This window comes from Zonotrichia leucophrys, chromosome 3 (assembly GCF_028769735.1).
Source record: "Zonotrichia leucophrys gambelii isolate GWCS_2022_RI chromosome 3, RI_Zleu_2.0, whole genome shotgun sequence".
NCBI lineage: Eukaryota > Metazoa > Chordata > Aves > Passeriformes > Passerellidae > Zonotrichia > Zonotrichia leucophrys.
The window spans coordinates 99,457,910-99,477,527 of NC_088172.1; the positions used below are offsets into that span (position 1 = coordinate 99,457,910).

Sequence of the window (19,618 nt, forward strand, 5' to 3'; positions counted from 1 at the left end):
AGAAGGATCTCCTCTCACCCCCTGGCTCTGAGGGCTCTGGGAGGAGAGGCAGAAGCTCCTTCCCCCTGCTGTGTGCTTCTATCCAGCCCTCAGCAGGGGAAGCACTTTGGGATGAGCACTGACACAGAGTAGTGTGATACTATTAATACACCCATGCAGACACACCAGCACGTGGCACACACACTGGAGAGAGCTGGGATAATTATCTCAAGAGAGATTTCTTCAGCACCCTGCTAATGGAACCATTTCAGAAAGGTAGGAGGAAAATCAGCAATAAACCCCACAAAAGCAAAGCCAAAAACTGGAGCTTGGTGGAGACAGATGAGACATGCCACATTCCTGGGCACCCACCTTTTCCCAAGGGAGGCCCACAGCCAGCTTCAGGGCTGAGCTGGCCCACCCCCCAACACAAGAGCAGAGCCAGCCCAGGTGCCCTCAGAGCACAGCCCTTGCTCTGTGCAGCACACAGTGGTGGCTCCAAGGAAAGTTCTTTTCCAGCAACCACCACACAACAGTGACCATTCCCTCCCTCTCCACTTGCAGCCTCCCCAGAGCAGCTCACCTCCTTCCAGCTGCCCTACACCTCTGGGATCCATCCAGTCCTGCAGCAGCTCTTGCTGGGAGCCCCCATGGCTGCAGCCACAGCACCAACAGCACTCCCAGGGTGATGGGGAGCAGCTGTGAGCTCCTGCAGGACAATCAGTGTAAGCAGGTGGGCTTAGCATGAGGCCATCTGGGAGAGTTTGGGCTGCTGGCAGCTGTTACACTGGTGGGACAAAGGCAGCTTGTGCAGGAGGGCTGGGGTCAGTCCTGCCTTGAAGAGACCCAGGGTCTGCCCACCAGCAGCTCTCACCACGCAGAGACATGGAAATACGCCACCTGGATATTGGATCATTTAGAGATACACATTTAGAAAAGCATAATTTCAACTGTATTCTGTTCAAATTATCCTAAACAACCATTTAAAAAAATAATGTCCATGCAGAGAAGGGTTACTGCAAGATATGCATGTACTATCTCTAAACCTCAAAGTCATGCAGTCCAAATACACATTCAGATCCACATGCAGCTATGAGAAGGTAACACTGATGCTAGGAGGTAATATTATAATTACAGGCTATTTCAGAGCTTGTTTCCACAGGAAAACTGCAGCCCTGTGGCAGAGGATGTGAGCTGCAAGGCTGGCAGGAGTGGATGCTCCTGTCTGGGGCACACCAAGCACTGCACTGCCCGAGGTGTTAAGGGAAGTTGTGAGTTTTTAAGGGACAGGCCTTGGCTTCAGGCCAGCCAGATGAATGCCAGATTCCAGCCTTAAATCCTGGTTATTCAAAGGCCCACATCCTGCTGGGTGGATTTAGGGTTAGGGTTAGGGATTAGGAGCCACTGTCCCTGCAGAGACAGTGCGTGAGTGCCCTGGCACTCTCAGAATGCAGCAACCTGCCCTGCTGGAACCAGGCAGCCACTGCCACTGCCTGTCCCACCAAAAACACCCACTCTCACTGCCTGTTCCACCAAAAACTCCCACTGTCACTGCCTGTCTCACCAGAGCATCCACTGTCACTGCCTGTTCCACCAAAAACAGCCACTGCCACTGCCTGTCCCACAAAAAACACCCACTGTCACTGCCTGTTCCACCAAAAACAGCCACTGCCACTGCCTGTTCCACCAAAAACAGCCACTGTCACTGCCTGTCCCACCAAAAAACACCCACTGTCACTGCCTGTCCCACAAAAAACACCCACTGTCACTGCCTGTTCCACCAAAAACACCCACTGTCACTGCCTGTCCCACCTGTGCCAAAGGATACAATGGGTTGAAAGGACAGGATGGCACCAACCTGCCTTGGGGATGCTCCCTGGGCAGCAGCACTGTGGCTCACAAGTGCTCAAGAGATGGCACCAACCTGCCTTGGGGATGCTCCCTGGGCAGCAGCACTGTGGCTCACAAGTGCTCAAGAGATGGCACCAACCTGCCTTGGGGATGCTCCCTGGGCAGCAGCACTGTGGCTCACAAGTGCTCAAGAGACATCCTCTGATCTTTAATGATTCCCCTGTGTGAAAAAAGCCAATCAGTTGTTTTTAAATTTTTAAAAGTTTAATAGTAATAAAATGGTTATAAAAATAGTAATACAATTAGAGTAATAAAAATTTGGACAATTTGGATGAGGACAATATAAGACAATAAAAACAAAGAGTTATGGACAGTTTGGGTGTTTCTTTCTGGGCAAAATAAGCCCCAAAAAGGACCCATGTTAACAGAGGATTAACCCTTAAAAGCAACAGCCTGTTGCATATTCATACACCTCATCCATGATGCACAAATTCCATTCAAACACAGGATTCTGTCTGGTCATCCTCAACTTCTTCCTCCTAATCCTAAGGTGCCTTTGATCCTTAGCCAGGCAGGAAGAAGTCAGTTTTTTCTGATAAGAGAAGAATAAATTCTTTTTCTCTGAAAGATTTAGGTGTCCTGTGGCTGCTGTCTGGTGCGAGTACCTCATTCCTTTCTTTAAAAAACATCCCACTTACATAGTTCCTATTTTAACTACAAACATTATCTTTTAACTACAAGACTACATTTATCATATTATTAAAATGTTAATGCAGCACTACTAACCAATACAACAAAATCCATATAGTAAATATCTGCATAGAGCCATATAATGTGCACTTTTCACACCCTGTAACCCAGAGGGCCTGTGAGCCTTCCTGCAGAGCCATTTCCCATGGGAAAAGCAGCTGGGCACGTGCAGAACGTGGCAGTGCCATCAGGGCACGTTTGCAGCGCCTGCCTGGGGCTGGTGAAGGGTGGGAGGGAGCACGTGGCACCCCTCAGAGCCCACCCACGGGTCCTGCCATCTCCCCTCGCTGTTCTGGAGGCATAAAAAGAGATGAAACATGAATTTAGCACTAGAAAAAGATACCACGCTGCCAGTGGGAAATGTTTTTTTTTAGCCACAGATCTTTTGCAAAGGGGGAAATAGATCTGTAGCATCTCATCTTGCTACTACAGACTCCTGCTGCTTTTTCTTCTCACGTTCCCTTCTCTGAGCCAACTCCACTGCTACAAGAGAAGCAGATCTGTGTGTGTGTGTCCCTGCAGAAGTCCTGGGGTTCCTGTTATGGAAAGCAGCATGTAAACCATCTTGGAGCAAAAGCCCCTTCTGACACAGAGGTCAGTCACTAGAAATTAAAGTATTTGATGTGGTTTCCTGGCTCAGGTCAGGTGTTTGAGTAAATAATTTTGTGCCTCTATTTTTTTTTTGTCCTGGTGGTTTCAAGTTTTAGGTTTCTACACTAGGGAAGGTTTGTTTGGACACCCTGGCACCAGGCAATGTGGACAGGGGCCAGCTGGCCCCAGGTCTTGCAGGTCTGACATTGTTAATACACACCAAATAAATGGTAGGAAGCACAAAGTCCCAACAAACCAGCGCCAAGCAGGCAGTGCAGCAGTGCCACAAGTGGGATGAGCTGCTCGGGTCCTAAAATGTCTGTTTCCTCCAGAGCTGTCCCAGATTGGATTCACTCAGCAGCCTCCTCCATGGGCTTTCTCTTCTAAGAGGCGCCAACAGCAGCAGCTCTCCTGTGCTCTCTGGCTGTTCCAGGGTGGAAGCACAGTTCCATCCTGCAGAGCAGCAGGAACTGCTGAGACAGCTGGACAGAGAACACCCGGCTGTATAAAAGCAACAACAGCCCCCAGAGCAGTAAATCCCTGTGGCAGTGTTCCTCGCACAGGGCACCAAATGTGGTGGTGTGCACAGGGGTCCCAGGATGAGGGGAGAGATGAGAATCTTGACTCCGTGTTTCAGAAGGCTGATTTATTATTTTATGATAGATATCATGTTAAAACTACACTAAAAGAATAGAAGAAAGGATTTCATCAGAAGGCTTGAAAGGAATAGAAAGGAATGATAATAAAATCTTGTGACTGACCAGAGAGTCCGAGACAGCTGGACTGTGATTGGCCGTTAATTAAAAACAACCACATGAGACCAATCAAAGATGCACCTGTGGCATTCCACAGCAGCAGATAATCATTGTTTACATTTCATTTCTGAGGCCTCTCAGCTTCTCAGGAGAAAAGATCCTGGCAAAAGGACTTTTCATAAAATATGTCAGTGACAAATCCCCATATAAAGCCTTCCTTGCTGGAGGCATCACTGGCGCTGGCTCAGGCACTGGGGGTGCAGGACATGGCAGAGCTGTGAGTGAAGTGTGGCCCTGGGCATGGCAGGTCATCCCTGGGACAAATTTATATTTTTTTTAAGGGCAGGGAAGTGAACAAAACACAGACTCAAATGAGAGTGGGAAAGCTGTCCCCAGGGGCTGGGGCTGCCATGGGGGCTCCAACCCTGCACTGGCACAGGGAAGAGAGATGTGTTCCCCCAGCCTCTCACCCCTAGAACCACCCTGAAAGGAGATGTGGGCACCAGGAACCCTTCACCCCCTTGCTCAGGCTGGCTCTGGGATGGAGCCTGTGAAAAATGCGTATTTTGTGATTGGCTTTTTGCAAATATTGAAATGAATATTATATGTGTTATGTTAGAAAGTTATGCTGTATTAACTTTCTTAAGTAGTGTGTATCTCACACTGAGATAGCAGCCACAGGACACCTAAATCTTTCAGAGGAAAAGAATTATCAGAAGAAAAGAACTTCTTCCCATTAGGATTCAGAGGAAGAAGCTGGCACTGACCAGACAGAATCCTGTGTTTGAATGGAATTTATGCATCATGTATGAGGTGTATGAATATGCAACAGGCTGTTGCTTTTAAGGGTTAATCCTCTGTTAACGTGGATCCTTTTTGGGGCTTATTTTGCCCAGAAAGAGGTACCCGGACTGTGCGTAACTCTTTGTTTTTATTGTCTCACACTGTCCTAAATCCTAATTGTCCAAATTTTTATTACTCTAATTGTATTACTATTTTTATAACCATTTTATTACTATTAAACTTTTAAAATTTTAAAAACAAGCGATTGGCGTTTTCCACACTCTCGCCCCTAGAACCACTCACAAAGGAGATGCGGGCAACACGAACCCTTCACCCCCCTGCCCTGCTCAGGCTGGCTCCAGGATGGAGCCGCGGCTAGAAAGGGCAGCGTTTATTAATTTAACCACCTCCGCAGCTCGTAGTGGGAAACCCAAGCCCCAAAAGTGCCGGGGGGTGGAGAAAAAGCCTCAAAGCAGCGGCGCTTTGGGGGAACACCCCGTGAGGCGCGGGGCCCTGCCCGCCGTGAGGCGAGGCCTGCCCGCCGCCGGGGGCACAGCGCCGCCTCCCGGCCCGCGGGGAAACACCGGCACCGGGAGCCCGTGTCCACCCCACACGGGACGGGGATGTCGGGTCTGGTTTTTAAGGGACGGCAGAAAGGGGGGCACAGCCCTTGTGCGGCTGAGACCGAAACCCACTGAAGGCTGGAGGGTGCCCCGGCAGCATGGCCCCCAAAACATCTCCAAGACAGCAGGACTGTGGAGGTGCCAGGCACACCTTCATTGTGTGAAGCTGACGGGAAAAGCATCCCCAGGCTGATCAGCACCCTCCACACTCAGGTGCTGCTTGGCCACGCTGTCACCGCTGCCGTGGTGTCCCCATGCTGCCCCAGCCATGCATCCCCCGCAGCAGCACACAGGCAGGAGATGTTCCACTCCTCACTGCTGCTTCCCCCCAGCCACATCGGGCAGAACACAGGGGGCCCTGAGACTGTTGCCAGGCTTCAGGCTGGGGGCTGAAGGATTTTACCCCATGGCAGGGTAAAATCCCTCCTGAGACCCCCAAAACCCGAGCAGCTTGTGGTGGGAACAAGGCTGAGCACACTGTTTGATCCCCGTCAACCATCACACCAGTCCTGCATTTTCACAGGCTGCAATGCCCCAGCACCCCCTGATTTATGGGAGGCTCATTCTGTCAAGTACTGCCCTGTCAGACAAGGCTGAAGGAGCTGCCCCTCCCTGCCTTACAGCCCCTGGCACTGCTGAAGGTGCTGCCAGGCTCTGTTCTGGAATGGTAGAAACCTCAGCAAGCTGTAAAGCTTTCTTTGTTGCAATAAAGTAAATCTCGGCCCCTCTTCTCTATATTGGGTTTATGAATCACTTAGGTTATTGATGCATAAGGTGGCAAGGAGCTGTGGGCTTTGCTTTGGGGGCACAGAAAAGCCAGGCAGGAAGGCCAAGCCAGGCTCTTGCTGTGCCATGTGCCATCTCAACCCTCTGATAAACCCTAGGATCAGCAGATGCCAGCACTCAGCCACAAGGGGTTTCTTCTCCTCACTTACTCCCTTCTCCTCTTGAAAGGAATAGGATGAAAGTGTCTTTACAGACCGTGTAAATCTGCTTGTAGGTAGGGCCAGGGAGATAGGGAAGGAATGGGAGAAACTAGAAAATGTTACCAATTGACACAGAGTGCTGCTCAGCCAAGGCCGTGTCAAATTCCTGAACTTAGAGAAGAACAAAGACTGAACAGAATTATGAATATTGCTTTGTTATATATATATATATATATATAAAAGGAGGGATGTGCATATTAGAGGGGGACATGCTGTAGGCCTATTGGAAAGTCTGTACCTTCCAAGTACCTAAACCAATTGGGAAAGGAAGAGGGTGTTATGACCAGGAAATTAGGATAAAAAGGAGGCTGCATCCTCCAACAGTTTGATAGACCCCAGGGGAAATGCCCCATGGCCATTCCCTTAACTCAAATAAAGTTAAAGGACCCCTCTGCCTCCTTTCTGGACATAAGCCTCTGGCATTGTGAATTTTTCTGCACACTCTCCACAACAATGTCATGGTGTTTCCTCAACTCTCAAGAGAAGTTTTCACAGCACAGGGCTCATCACTCTCTGTTTCTGCATTTCAGGGTGCGGCTGGGTAAGTTATGGAGCTAGGAGGAGGAGTCACAGACCAGAGAGATCCCAAAAACTGGACGTGCAAGTCAATCAGGGGCTGTCAGTTCTGCTGGAGTGAGCTCAGCAGGCAGACAGAAAACGTGTTTGCTTTCCCACAGCCCAGGAGGGACCACTGGTGCACAGCAGCAGCCTCACATCAGTGTCCTGCCAGCCCTGCCTCAGACCAAGAGGTTTCCAGTCTCCACATTCTACACTGCAGCGTTTCTCCTGCAGTTTCTTTTAGAGGATCCGTGGTGAGCCCCAGGCTGGGCTGCTCCTGAGGGTCTGGGCACTAAATCTGGCTTTAGTTTCATCTGTGCCAGAACAGCTCCTGCTCTCCTGTGCTTGCACAACCAGCCCAGGAGGGAATTGTGCTGCCTTCAGGCACTACAGCCTGATTCCTCCTTCCCTGCAGAAACAACCTGGGGTTTTTTGTGGTCCAAACCCTCTGTCCCTGCCCACAGTGCAGCTGAGAGGGAGAGGAGCTGAGGGAGTGTTTGGCTGTGCCAAGCAGCTCTGATTCTCCTGGGTGCTTTGGGATTCTCCAGAGCAGGAATCACAGGGTGGCACTCAGAAACCGCTCAGTGGGAGCCAAACACATTCCAAAAAACTGAGCTGCCTTCAGCCTGCAGAAGGGAGATGGAGGAATTCAGGCCTCTCTGGGACGCAGCTCCCACTGAGCCTGGGCCTCCCACAGCCCCAGTTCTGCTCTGCTCCTGCCCTGCTCCCTGCAGAGCCAGTTCCTGTTTGTCAGGATCTGTCCCCAGCACAGGGTCCTTCCCTACTCTTGCTTTTATGCAGCACTGCTGGAGCCTGATTCCCCCCCAGCCATGGACATGAAAGGCTGTTCCAAGGCTGCCACAAGCTGCACAGGGCAGACACTGACTGCACACCAGGAGAATGCTTCCCATATGCCTTTATTTGCAATGTTACAGGACTTTTTTACAGGCACTGTGCGTTGGTGTTCCAGACTGGTTTGGAATTTTTTTTTTTCTGTATTACCCAATGACCAAGAGGTGTGGTGGGAGCAGGGAAAATCCCTCACAGCAACCATTCCAGCCTCCAGGAAAGCATAAGACATCTGAGAGCAACAATCTGCTTCTTCTGAAGCCACAAAGCGAGGGATCTGGTTTATAAACAGGCTTAAAAAATAACATACATATATAAGAGCAGCTCAAAGCTAAAGTACAGCAGTAAGTGGTACATAGCTACATAGCATATCTGTTCACAGCCTTTCTCCAAAGCTGGAAAAGGCATGGCTTAAAAACTAAAAAAAAAACACAGTTAAAAAAAAATATTCCATGCATTAAATTTTAGTGTTTTGTGCAATTAAAATGGGATGAAAATAAATATAACTTAAAAAAAAAAAAACAACCAAACCTTTTCCATGACACTAATGGAACAGAGGCAAAGTCTATAAGGCACTTCCACATGGGCTAGCCTAGAAAGCCTGGCAAGGAGCTAAAACAGTGCAACCATTTACAATGGCATCTGATAAGCACAAGACACCTGTCTGGTGAGCTATGAACTGAGAAAAAACCTTAGGAAACTTCAGTCCCTGGGGAAGAGGCTTGGCTGCAGATACCTTGGTGGCCAACTCCTCCTTATTGCTGCAAGGGAGGTCTCCCCCTTGGGTGCTGGACCCATCAAATATGGCAGAGGGGCTCTGGACAGTGGGTTTGGGGATGGATGATGGAGCAGGTGAGGGATGCATGGCTGCCAAGCTCCTGCACCACCCCCTGTGCTGCAGGTTCCTCGAGGCAGGGGCTGCTGCAGCCTCCCCTCCCCTCCAGCCTCTCCAGGGATGACCTTTGGCGCAGCAGCCCTGCCACTGCTAGCTTCAAATGTTCCAGGAAGTTAAAAAATAGCCTCCACCCTAAACAGGGAACTGGGTGTTTTCACAGAAGCAGGAGCACAGGGGCCCTCACACAGCCCCAGGAGGCAGCTCTGTGGAAAAAGGGGGGAGGCACAGGGATGTCTGACCCCAGTTTGCTTTGCCAAAGGTGTCTAAGCTGGGTGCTGCCTTGCTGCTGTGAGCCTACACCTGATGCAGATGGAAATTATGGACATGCCCTGGGCTAGGTGTGAGCATTGGTGGCACTACACATGTGCTCAGCTGCTGACAAAAAAGACTGATCGACCTGGATGGCTACTTTAGGTCTCATAGTAGTCCTTTAGGAGCTATTTTTCCCAGCTAGGGAGGATTGGAGACCCCAGCTAAGGTAGGCTGGAAGCAGTTCCTAGCAGTTCCTAGCGGGGGAGCTGAGGCTCTAGAGAGGAGCCCAAAGTTTTGCTCACCAGGGCACCCAGCATGGGGAATGTGGGTGAGAAGCACCTGGCCATGGCAAATACCTGTGCCTGACTACATGGCTCTGCAGCAGGAGGGAAGCCCTTCAATGCCACTCAAAAACAACAGCAACCTCTACAAGATGTCTTGAGCACAAATTAAACCCCAAATGTGCCCTTCTAGCAGCTCTCTGAAGGACGTGGCACAGCCAGCTCCCTGGGCTGAAAGGTGCTGGCAGAGACAACCAAAGGGCTCCCACTACAGTGTCCTTCACCATCTCCACACCTCGCTCACACTCTCTGACTGCCAGAGGGTCCTGGGCACGGTCACTGAGTGTTTTCAGGATGATCCTGGTGCAGGAAGAGGCTCCTTCCTCCGCCAGCCCTCTTAACATCAGGCTGAGCAAGAGACAAAAGCACAACAGGCGAAGCATGCCCTTGCCCCGGGCCACCTGCTCCCACTGACTCTGCAAAGCCAAAGTTTCAGCTTTTGTTCTGGCAGGTTAGCTCTCTATTTACATGGAGGGGGGGGAAACAACCAAGACAACCTAAAAAAACCACAACAAAAACACATTAAATAGGGAGAGTATAGCTTTCAAACGGGGAGGGCGAGGGCTGGAAAGTGTCTTGTAGTGCAGTTCAGAAGAGTCAGTCGGGGGCAGGCTGGGGTAGTGGCAGAGTCGGATGCGCGGCTTTAATGCAAATCTTCGCTCTGGGACAACTCTGTCAGGATCTGAATGAGGTTGTCCAGCCCCCAGAGGTAGCCATCCTCTCTGTTCCCTTCCACCCAGGGCACGTTGTGCTGGAGAACTTGTCCCTCTGGCAGTGGGGTGGTTTTCCCAAAGTCAATCATCCAGACTTTGGCTTGCTCCTGCTTGTCGTGAATGAAGAGGAGAGAGCTCCCAATTACCTGTGGAGAGGTGAGACCAATTAGTGGTGCTCCTGTTGCTCATTTTCAGCCCTCTTTGGGGCTTTAAGACACCTTGTCTCAGTCAGGCTGCATTTCCAAGAGATGCTGCTGCAATTTTGCATGAGGAGAAGCAAGCTCTGTGTGCCACTGGCTGTGTTTGCACATGCAAATGGGGCATTTGGACAAGCTGATTTACTCATACAAATCCCAGGTCTTGGCAGAAGGAGAGGATCAGGAAAACATGGGCATGAAAGATAAAGATGTCACTTTGGAAAATGAGCTAAGTTCCCTTAGGAAAGAATGAGATGAACTGTCTCAACCTTCAGATGGGGTTTTAAGGCTGATTTTTTGTGATCAGCCTGTGCTCTCTGCACTCACCAATCCTGCAGAACACCATTGCAGGGATGGGGACACTACAAGTACAAGTAACTTGCAACCTGCTGTCTCCTGCTTCAAACACCATTGTATTACACCCACACTGTCCCTAGAATATTTTCCTGGCACTCACAGCACTCTGGGGATGCAAAGTATAGAGCTGCATGGATTTCCTTTCCTCTGAGTTCACTCGGCTGCATCTGCTTTGAAGGGCTTCTTCCTATCCATCCTGAACAGCCTTGGGGGAAATCCTGCAGCAAGCAGTGGCCTGGGCAAGACCAGGGAAGCCAAGAGGGGCATTTGGGCTCTGACAGCAAAAGTCTCAAGGCCTGTTGCAGTGGGATGAGACCCCACAAGCCCAATGGTCACCACACACAAAGAAGAGAGATGCTCAGCAGCTCTGCTGTGGCTTCCCTGTGCTTAGGAAATGTGTATCAGTATCAAGCCAGTCACCACCATGCTCTTCTGCTTAATCTCTCCTTCCAGGCAGAAGATTTCAGCAGGGGCTTCTACAGAAAAGAGCCAATGGGTGCATTTCAGAGCTGTTCCAAATGAAAACTGCCTTCCAAATTCTGATTTGAGTGAATTGATGAATTACACTCATTTTTCCCTGTGTCACAAATAGGGACCTTGGTGACCAGAGTGCAAGGGCTGTAGCAGAGGTGATGCAGAGCACTGAGAGCCACGAGTGCCCCTTATGATGTGGAGGTACATGGAAGAGAATCCAGCTGGTGTCAGCCCTCCAGACCAGCAGCACTAAATGTTACTGGGGACTCCCACATCCCTGCTATCAGCAGGGCTTAGCCTGAGGTTTGCCTTTAGACAAGGGTTTTGAACAGGATGCATGTAGTGTTTGCAAAAGCTGTTATAAATTTACATTTTTCAGGAGATTTTTTCCTCCAGTGAGTTGGGAAAGCGTCCAAGGTCCAGAGATGCGTATTATTTCCCAGAAATGCTTATCTTTAGCTCTCCTCCTGCTAACCTCTGTCTTGGCCAGGACAGAGCATTCTAAATTTAAGGAAAAGCCTTTTGCTGACATTCCTCATTTGTGTGTCCTGGACTGCCCAATTCCCCTGCAGCTCCTTGGAGGAGCCCTGCTCAGCAAGGGCCCCATGGAGGGACACAGAGCTTGGCAGACCTTCTGCTGTGCTTCATCTCTAAGTGGGATGGAAAGTCAAAGCTGCTGCTTTTTAATTTTTAAGGAGTGGAAACTCCTTTCAAACCCTCTTTGAAAGGCTGCTTTGTTTCTGTGTTTTCAAATGAAACCCTGGCACTCGGTTTCAGGGAGAATTTTGTTTCCTGTGCTGAACTGCCTTGAAACCCTCAGTTTTGACATTTCCCTTCCAGGCACTGCCACCAGGAGGCACAGCCCCATCTGCCTTTGGCTCCTGGCAGGACTCTCCGTGTCTGGCTGGGGCTGAGGTGCCTCTGGATGAGGGACAGTGGGCTCTTGGACTCAAAAATTCCTACGAGGCTCTTTATTCCTACACCACACATGACAAGGACACGCACTCTCGTGTTTTGTTAAGTAAATGTAACAGCAAAATTATTGCATTAAATTGTGGAGCGTTTCAGTTCCTGAAATGGCAAAAAGAGACAGCGTTCCCTCCTTGTCTTCCCATTAGCACTGAATCTTCACTATAGAAAATGTTGGTATTGTGGACACTCATTTCTGTATGAAATTCCTTTGAAAGGTAGAGTTTGTACTGTGGTGCTCCAACCAGCTCAGAAAAGGCATTTTGGGGGTATCTGCAATTTTTGGCTGTGTTGAAGCCTTGTTTGATCATGTGGAGCAACTGTCAGCCAAATGATACCTGACATGCATTCAAATAGACATTTCTCCTGAGAAACCCCCTGTGCTTTTACACTAGGGAATTTTCCCTGTCATAAACAGCCTGAGTTCCTCCTAGATCACTTTTAATCTGTTTGAACATTGGCTTTCAGTGGATTTGAGCCCACGTCAGATGTACAAACATTGTATGCTATCATCTATATTTGCACGTAAGTATTGCATACACATATGAAAATACAGATATAAGAATAAACCAGCCCCTGACTTTGACTTCTCTCCTTGGACAAGCTGGGATTACACAGTTTGCCTCTCTAGGCAGATCTATATAAACAGCAGAATTACCTCATGGCACTTGAAGAACGGGGATGTCTCCAGGGTAGCACGGATACCCTTCAACCGGTTCAGGTAACTGTTCTGGAATTACAAAAAATTACCCCAAATCCAAGGCATTAGTGTTTCAGGAACCTGCATAAAACCCACTGCATTGGGGCAGACAGGAAAGTCACCCCTGTGCCCAGCATCCTCCCACAGACCTTTCCCTCTGGAGAGTTTTTTATGATCCACTTTTCCTTTTGGTTTCTACATCACCCTGAGCTCCTGTGGCTTTCACGACTTAGTGAAAGCATTTGATTTTGCTGAACTGGTGCTTTCTGCAGAGTGCCCTTGCTGCCTCCATGGTGGGAACACCTAGCTCAGCAGCTGCTACTTCTTCCTCTCCCCTGCACTCCCTTCATAGATCAACTCTTCACTTCAACTGCCTTTTTAGCACTCAGGCAGTCACACACCATGAGACCCTTCTGCAACTCTGTTATCAGCACTTTTGCAAAGCTGGTCCCGTGGGCAGAAGGGCTTTCACCATGGCCAGCACACAGGTCAAGAACCACAAGCCTGTTTGAGCATCCCTGCAAATTGCTGGAAGGCACTAAACATTCTCAGGGGGCTCTACTGATTTTGGGGTTTATATAGAAGAATCAAGCACAGGAACACACACAGAGCACAGTAAAACACCTGCAAGGGGAGAGGTGGGATTGCTGTATAAAAATGCACTGGCCACATAAAAACGGAGCCCCATCCAGAGCCATGGCACGATGTGTGCTCCAAGTTCTCTGGGGTTAAAATGCAGCCAGGCAACTTCACCTGTAGATCCAGGAAAATCCCTGGGTAACTCTTGTGAAAGCAAGCATGCCAGTTTGAAGGAGAGAGTGCCAAGGGCCTCTCCAGCTGGAGCATTGCACTTGGAGACTTTATACAGCACAGCTTAAAATGGGAGTGCTTTGTCAAATAGGTTATTTGACACAGTTGGTGTAAATTGTTTACAGTCAGATCTCTTATTCTCCTGGCAATTTAGGGAAGCTTGGAAAACACTGCCTGTGGCTTGCCCATGTGAAGTGTGCCTGGCACGGGATCAGCCTGCTATGAGAAGGGCACAGGCACCCCCCATGCAGGATGGGAGCCCCCAGCACTCACACTGGGGTACAGAGAGGGCTGGGGTGACCACCAGCCCAGGGGTGAGGGACAGAGCATGGCTGTGACTCCTCAGTGGGGTTTGGGAGCCAATCCTGGAGATCCTCAGCAGGCTCAGACTCTGGTCAAGCAGTGCTGCTACAGCCAAGTCCCCTCCCAGCTCTCCACTGCTTCCCCCTCACTCTGCACAAGGACAGTGTTTCTCTTCAACACTTCTCATGCTTTTTATGAGACGTTGCTCAGACTTCAGCCCTGCAGGCCAGGGACCTGATGAGCTGAGGCCAGGCTCCATGGAAATGCCCTCTCCAGGCAGTGCCCCCAACACCCCCCACTCACCAGAACATTCCTGTTTCCTCTGGTGAACTCGCTGAAGGCCTCCATGACTTGTTCCTTTGTCCGTGTCTTCTTGAAGTCCCGGTTCACAGTGCCATCCTCTTTCTTGAAAAGAAGGGACAGGGCTGAGTTGGATGGGGAGGGAGGGAGTTGGGGCAGGAGCAGTGTTCCTGCAGCCATGCATGTTGCCAAGCAGGATGTGACCAGCGTTTCTGGCAGCTGAAGGATCTGTCTGTGGAGCAGGGCTGAGCAGAGGCAGGCTTGCACATCCCAAGTTATCCCACAGCCCCAGTGCATTGATCTCTAATGCAAACAGAACTCCCCATCATCAAATACTTGCCAAGGTCACTGGCAATGTGGACAAACTCTCCTCACAGACCAGGTGCTTGCTGCTAACAGAGGCTGGAGACACCTCTGGAGACATTTGGGCTCAGAAACATCTGTTTCTGGTGTTTCAGAGCCCAAATGGCTTCCCACAGCTACTGTGGCTGAGAATGGCACTGACACCAGCCCTGGACTGTCCCCCTGGCTTGGGGAGGACAGCAGAGCCTGATCACAATGGGACAAAACTGAGCATGGATGGGAAAAACATCTCAGGAGCAGGAACAAAACTGCTCTGTGAGAAATCCTCCATGGACCATTGCAGCAAGGAGCAAGCCCATGGCCACCTGGCCTCACTGGTCCTTTGACAATCCAGGGATCACAAACCCTTCAAGGCAGCAGCCTGGCACTGAGATGCAGTGAGCAGCCTTGTGCTCTCCTCTGCCTTTTCCCAAGGCACATCCATCCTTGGCCTGCCATGGCATGGCTTGCCCATTGCAGGGACAACACTCAGAGGCTCCTATCTGAACCTCTGGGCAGCTCTGTAGGTCTCTCCCCATTTCCCTGGTCCTTCCTGTGCTCTGATTTTTACATCAACTGATTTCATTGTCCAGAGGGGCCCTGGGACAGGCAGGCAGATCTCACTTCCTGGATACAGGGGCTATTTTAAACCACGCTTGCTTGTGCTCACAGCTCCATCCCACTGCCCCACACAGCTCGTTTGCACACAATACAGCAAAGGGACAGGGGCCAAAAGACATCCTGTGGGCTGGGGAAGATGAAGGAGCAGAGCAGAGGTTGGGGAAGGAAGAGGGCACAATGAAATCACTTGCTCTGGAGGTTTCAGAGCCATGCAGGGAAGTGCCCCAGCACAGGGCAATGTGCATCCCCCTGGAGAGGTGGCCTGGGGGAAGATCAAGTGCCCAAGGCAAGCCTGCCACCAAACCAGCACCTGAAGTGCAGTTTGGGATGAATCACACAGCACACTTCAGCTTCCAGCTTGTGTTTGGTGTAAGCATTAACACAAGTGGTAACAAAAGCAACACACAAAAGAAAAACTCCAGGAAAAAACTTTGTTTGTACCAATTGCACTGACTGCACCCAGCTTCAAATCACCCTGGACTCAGCCTGACCATTGTACTGCCACAGGGTCCAAAAGCAATGCTCAGGGCTGGCAGAGTGTGGATTGGCAGGGGTCAGGGACAACCTTTTCACTGGAGACTCCGTGCTGCAGAGCTGGGATCCGTGCTCTCAGCTGTGACCTTGCTGAGGATGCTCTGGTGTGTGATGGACAGGGCAAGGGCACTTTGCTGCTGCATGTCCCTCCTGTGAGCCCCAACATGGCAGCTCAGAAATGAACCCACCCTCTCCCAGGGGGATGATCAATATCAACCTGGAGAAGGGCCACAGCACTAATTCCACGTGTAAAGAGCACAACTTTCCACCAAGCATCCAAGAAAGGAGATGGACTTGTAAGTGCTCCTAAAAATAAACACAAATCACAGATGGCCTTTCCGATAAGGCAGCCTCAGCTTCAGGAAGGCCAAGTCGCCTATCCCTAGTGCTGCTCCCACCTCCTGCAGTTTCCTTGCCCAGCCAGGGGTTGCTGCCACCAGGCTGACAGGTGCCATGACATTCCCAGGTGTCTGAGCCCCCAGGGGGCTGCCTTACACACAGGAGCAATGTGAGGGGGGCTGATAAGGGCTATCACAACCTCTACCCCAGCAGCGATTCCAGCTCAGCCGGCGTCACTGGGGCAGGGCTCAGCCACATCTCTGCCTCTGGCCTTGCATGGCTTGGCACACTTAGGGGGAGGCTTTCCTGCCTGGTTCAGGGACCCAGCAATGCCATCCCACCGTGGCCTTGCTGCAGGCAGTGGTGAGTAAGGCTCAGAGCAGGGCAGCAGCTCAGCAGTGTCACTTCTTTCAACGGGGCCACCAGGGATCACTTGTGTTACTTTCAGCATGGAAATTTTATTAATAGCTACTGTTTCCAACAGGTTCAAGCTATTCCAGAAAGTCAGATGAATGTCATTATCTCCTTTTGCAAAGGAAAATTTCCATTTTAAAGAGGAAGAACTAGATCTTCAAGGCCACCTGGGAAAGGGAGAGCTCAGTCAGGAAAGGGTTGCTATCCTCATGCCCAGCCCTGAGCTGCCTGTTTGCCTTACCTGACTGTGCTATCCAAAAAGTTTCCACTGCTCCTCTCCTTCCTATGAGCCCTTCCCACACGTCCAGGGTCAAATCCTGTCCTTCCCTTGCACTTCTCAGAGCTCTCCTCTGGCAGCCCCCATCCATGAGCAGATTCACCACTGCTCTCCCCAGGGAAGCATCCACAGCAAGAAATAAAACAAGGGAAGACACCAATGGCACCTTCCCTAACACACAAACTCACTCCCAGAAATAGGGAGAACAACAGGGATACAGCAGAGCATGACCAGCCCAGTTGGAAAAAAAAAAAAAAAGCCAGCTGTGAAACAGCATAAACTGCTAATGCTTTAGCTTAGGGGAAAATAACCCAGAAGCTGAGGGATTTAAGGAGAATTACAGTAATTAGAGCCTTGATCAAATTAGTCAGCTCCCTAGCAGCAGCAGGAATACTGCTGGAGGCCAGAACTTCTCAACATTTTTCAATTAAAGAGCTGCTTCACCTCTTTGAAAAAAAATCCACCACTCAGATCAGGCAGCAACTCGTTTATGGTCAGCTAAACAGAGGTACAAATCTCATAACTCCTTTATGGTTTTTTGGCCTCCCTGGGGATATGATTTGTTTGGGGTTTGTTTTATTTTTTAATTTCAAGTGCTTCATATATAGCCTGCCCCCTAAACATGCCCAGACTGGGAAGCACTACAGGAGGCCAAGGATATATCATGCTGGACTATAAATAAATATTTCTGATTACACCAAGAAAGCAGGGTAAGAAGCAGTGCAGGGGAGCTTCAGTCCCAAGTGGAAATGCTACCAAGGAAGCCTAAAAAATCTGTTGTGAGGGCTTTATTGGGGACTGCTTAATTTGTTTTAATTCTATCATTTTGACTCCACTATCTTCAGGCAGGAGGTTTGGCTACAGAGCCCCAGACAGGCACTCTGAGAGAATTTTTCCCAACGTGGAGAGGAGAAAAATAATCTGTGATCAAGAGACAGAAACTCCTCCAATCAAGACACCTGCAGATATGAGCCACTGTTTCACTAAGAGCAAGTGGCTGCTCTGAGCTGGGTCCTGGGCCCTCAGCAGCTACCCAAGCCTGAATTACTGCAAACACAGCTTGACAGAGCCAGCACCATGCCCAGGCATGCAATGAATGAAACCCTTGGCTCAAGTGTGATGTTACCTTTAATTCACACTGGCTGGCTAGCAAAAGGCATAGGCCATTGCTAGTGCTCATGCAAGCAGCATCACTAATACTCTGTGTATTAACTGTTCAAGTGCCACCCCAGACACCTTCTCACCTCCCTGGGGAAAATCTCCTGGGCTGGCTCACCTGCTGGGGACACAGAAGCATCCCAGCTGTGTGTGCTTGTCCCATTTCACAGGGCTCAGCTGCTGAATCTTCCTGGACAGGCTGGTAAACACACCCTCCTGACTGGCTGTGGCTGAGCTCACAGCTCCAACCACAAATGGGCACACGTTCAAGCTGGGCTTTGGATTAATGGCTCAGCCCAGTGGCAGAGCAGAATTGAAAGCAAACAACTAATTTGAGCCTTCAGGTTGGAGGATGGCACTTTGTATTTTGCAGGGAGGGAGAAGTCAACCAAGCAAGCTGATGTAATGAGATTATGTCTAAAACCATCCTCAGGATGATGCCCTGAGCTCAGCTGCATTCTCAGAGGAGCAGCAGTGCCCTGGCTGAGGTGCCTGTGAGATGCTTTGGCTGCAGGGGCCAAAGCAGACCCCATCTGGACTGCATGTATGTAGAGAAAGACATCCCAGTGCCCTGAAACATCTTCCCTTTCTGCTCCCCCTGAAACTCTCCCTGAATTCTCTACTACAGCTGTTTTCCTATTTCGATCAAACCTCAAATTTACTGCTGTTTACCTTGTCCTTTTGGATCATTAAAAATAGAAAGCACCTAAATTCTTTATTTTTAATATAATTTCTGGGTAATAGCTGTAAACTTTGCCATGATCCCAAGTGAAGAGCTTATCTTAGCCCAAATTCAAAGAGCAGTAGGAGCCTTGACCCAGATTCAGGAAAGCATGTGGTTAATTAAGCACATCCTTACACTCAGGAAAGCCCTTCATGATGGGAATAAAGGCAGCCAACAACTGATGCTCATTTACACCTTTCTTGAACCAATTTCTTTTAATTTATTAATTAATTAAATTTGCTCTGTGTGTGTACCTCTGTGAGTTCGGCTAGTGAGCTGTGCCCACTGCCCAGGCTCACCTTGATGCCCTCGATCCTGAAGCCCAGTGTGGCTGTGGAGCTGATGGTCTCCCTCCACTGCATGTAGCGGGGCTTGGTCACAGCACGCAGCACATTCTCCTCCTCCGTGGGGGCGTCAGGGTCCACCTCAATCATCTTCTGGTACATGTCCTTCCTCAGGCTCGGCTTCTTGCGGGCCTTGATCAGCTCCTCCTCCAGGTACGTTCTGCAGGGAGCAAGGGGGTGTGTGAGCAGGGCACCACATACCCACAGACAGCCCGCAGCCCACAAATCAGGCTGATCCAGGATAGCTGATCCCTAAGGAGTAGGGCAGCATAGGAAATGATGGAGCAAGCCTCATTATGGCTGAATCAATCCTAATTTAATTATCACTCCATCACCCAGACCTGATATCTTATCAGTTCATCATGAACCACAACCAGTCTGGCAATAACAAGGGAAGTTATTTCTCTTGCTGCTGCCACCCCAGCAGCCTCCTCGTGCCATCCCTTGTCCTGAGCTTACCCCAAAGTTCAGGAAACCTGAGCTAAACATGCCTTTCAAGATAAGGCCAGGAAACTGTGCACATGCTCTGGGAGCCAGCTGAATTGAAGGCAAGAAGGACATTACTGTGTCCCATCCTTCAGTATCAGCTGCTGCTCCCTTTGAGGATCAGCCAAAGCTGCTCCCATGCCTCTCCTGTGCTGTCTTATATATCAAGAATTCTATTATCATTGTGGTGCAAGGATTTCATATGGCCAGAGTTTCCTACCTCCTTGATATTTCTCACAGGCAGCTCCTCCAAGCACTGACTGTTCCTGGTCCTTGCAGCAGCAATCTGACTCCAGAGCCCACCAATCCACTCTTTTATACCACTGTTCTTATTGGCTACAGG

At 49.9% G+C, this 19,618-nt stretch overlaps 1 protein-coding gene across 2 annotated transcripts in view; it reads right to left on the reverse strand.

Annotated features, from left to right (window-relative positions):
• Window positions 1–7,775: 7,775 nt before the first annotated feature.
• ITPKB (inositol-trisphosphate 3-kinase B) overlaps window positions 7,776–19,618 on the reverse strand; it is a 65,625-nt gene continuing 53,782 nt past the window's right edge. For both annotated transcript variants that reach the window (XM_064709507.1, XM_064709508.1), the window contains 4 exons: window positions 18,745–18,949; window positions 14,040–14,141; window positions 12,582–12,653; window positions 7,776–10,072 (listed from right to left, as the gene is read on the reverse strand). In XM_064709507.1, coding sequence (XP_064565577.1) covers window positions 9,857–10,072; window positions 12,582–12,653; window positions 14,040–14,141; window positions 18,745–18,949 — 595 coding nt within the window. In that variant the 3' untranslated portion in view covers window positions 7,776–9,856. The remainder of the gene's footprint in view (window positions 10,073–12,581; window positions 12,654–14,039; window positions 14,142–18,744; window positions 18,950–19,618) is intronic.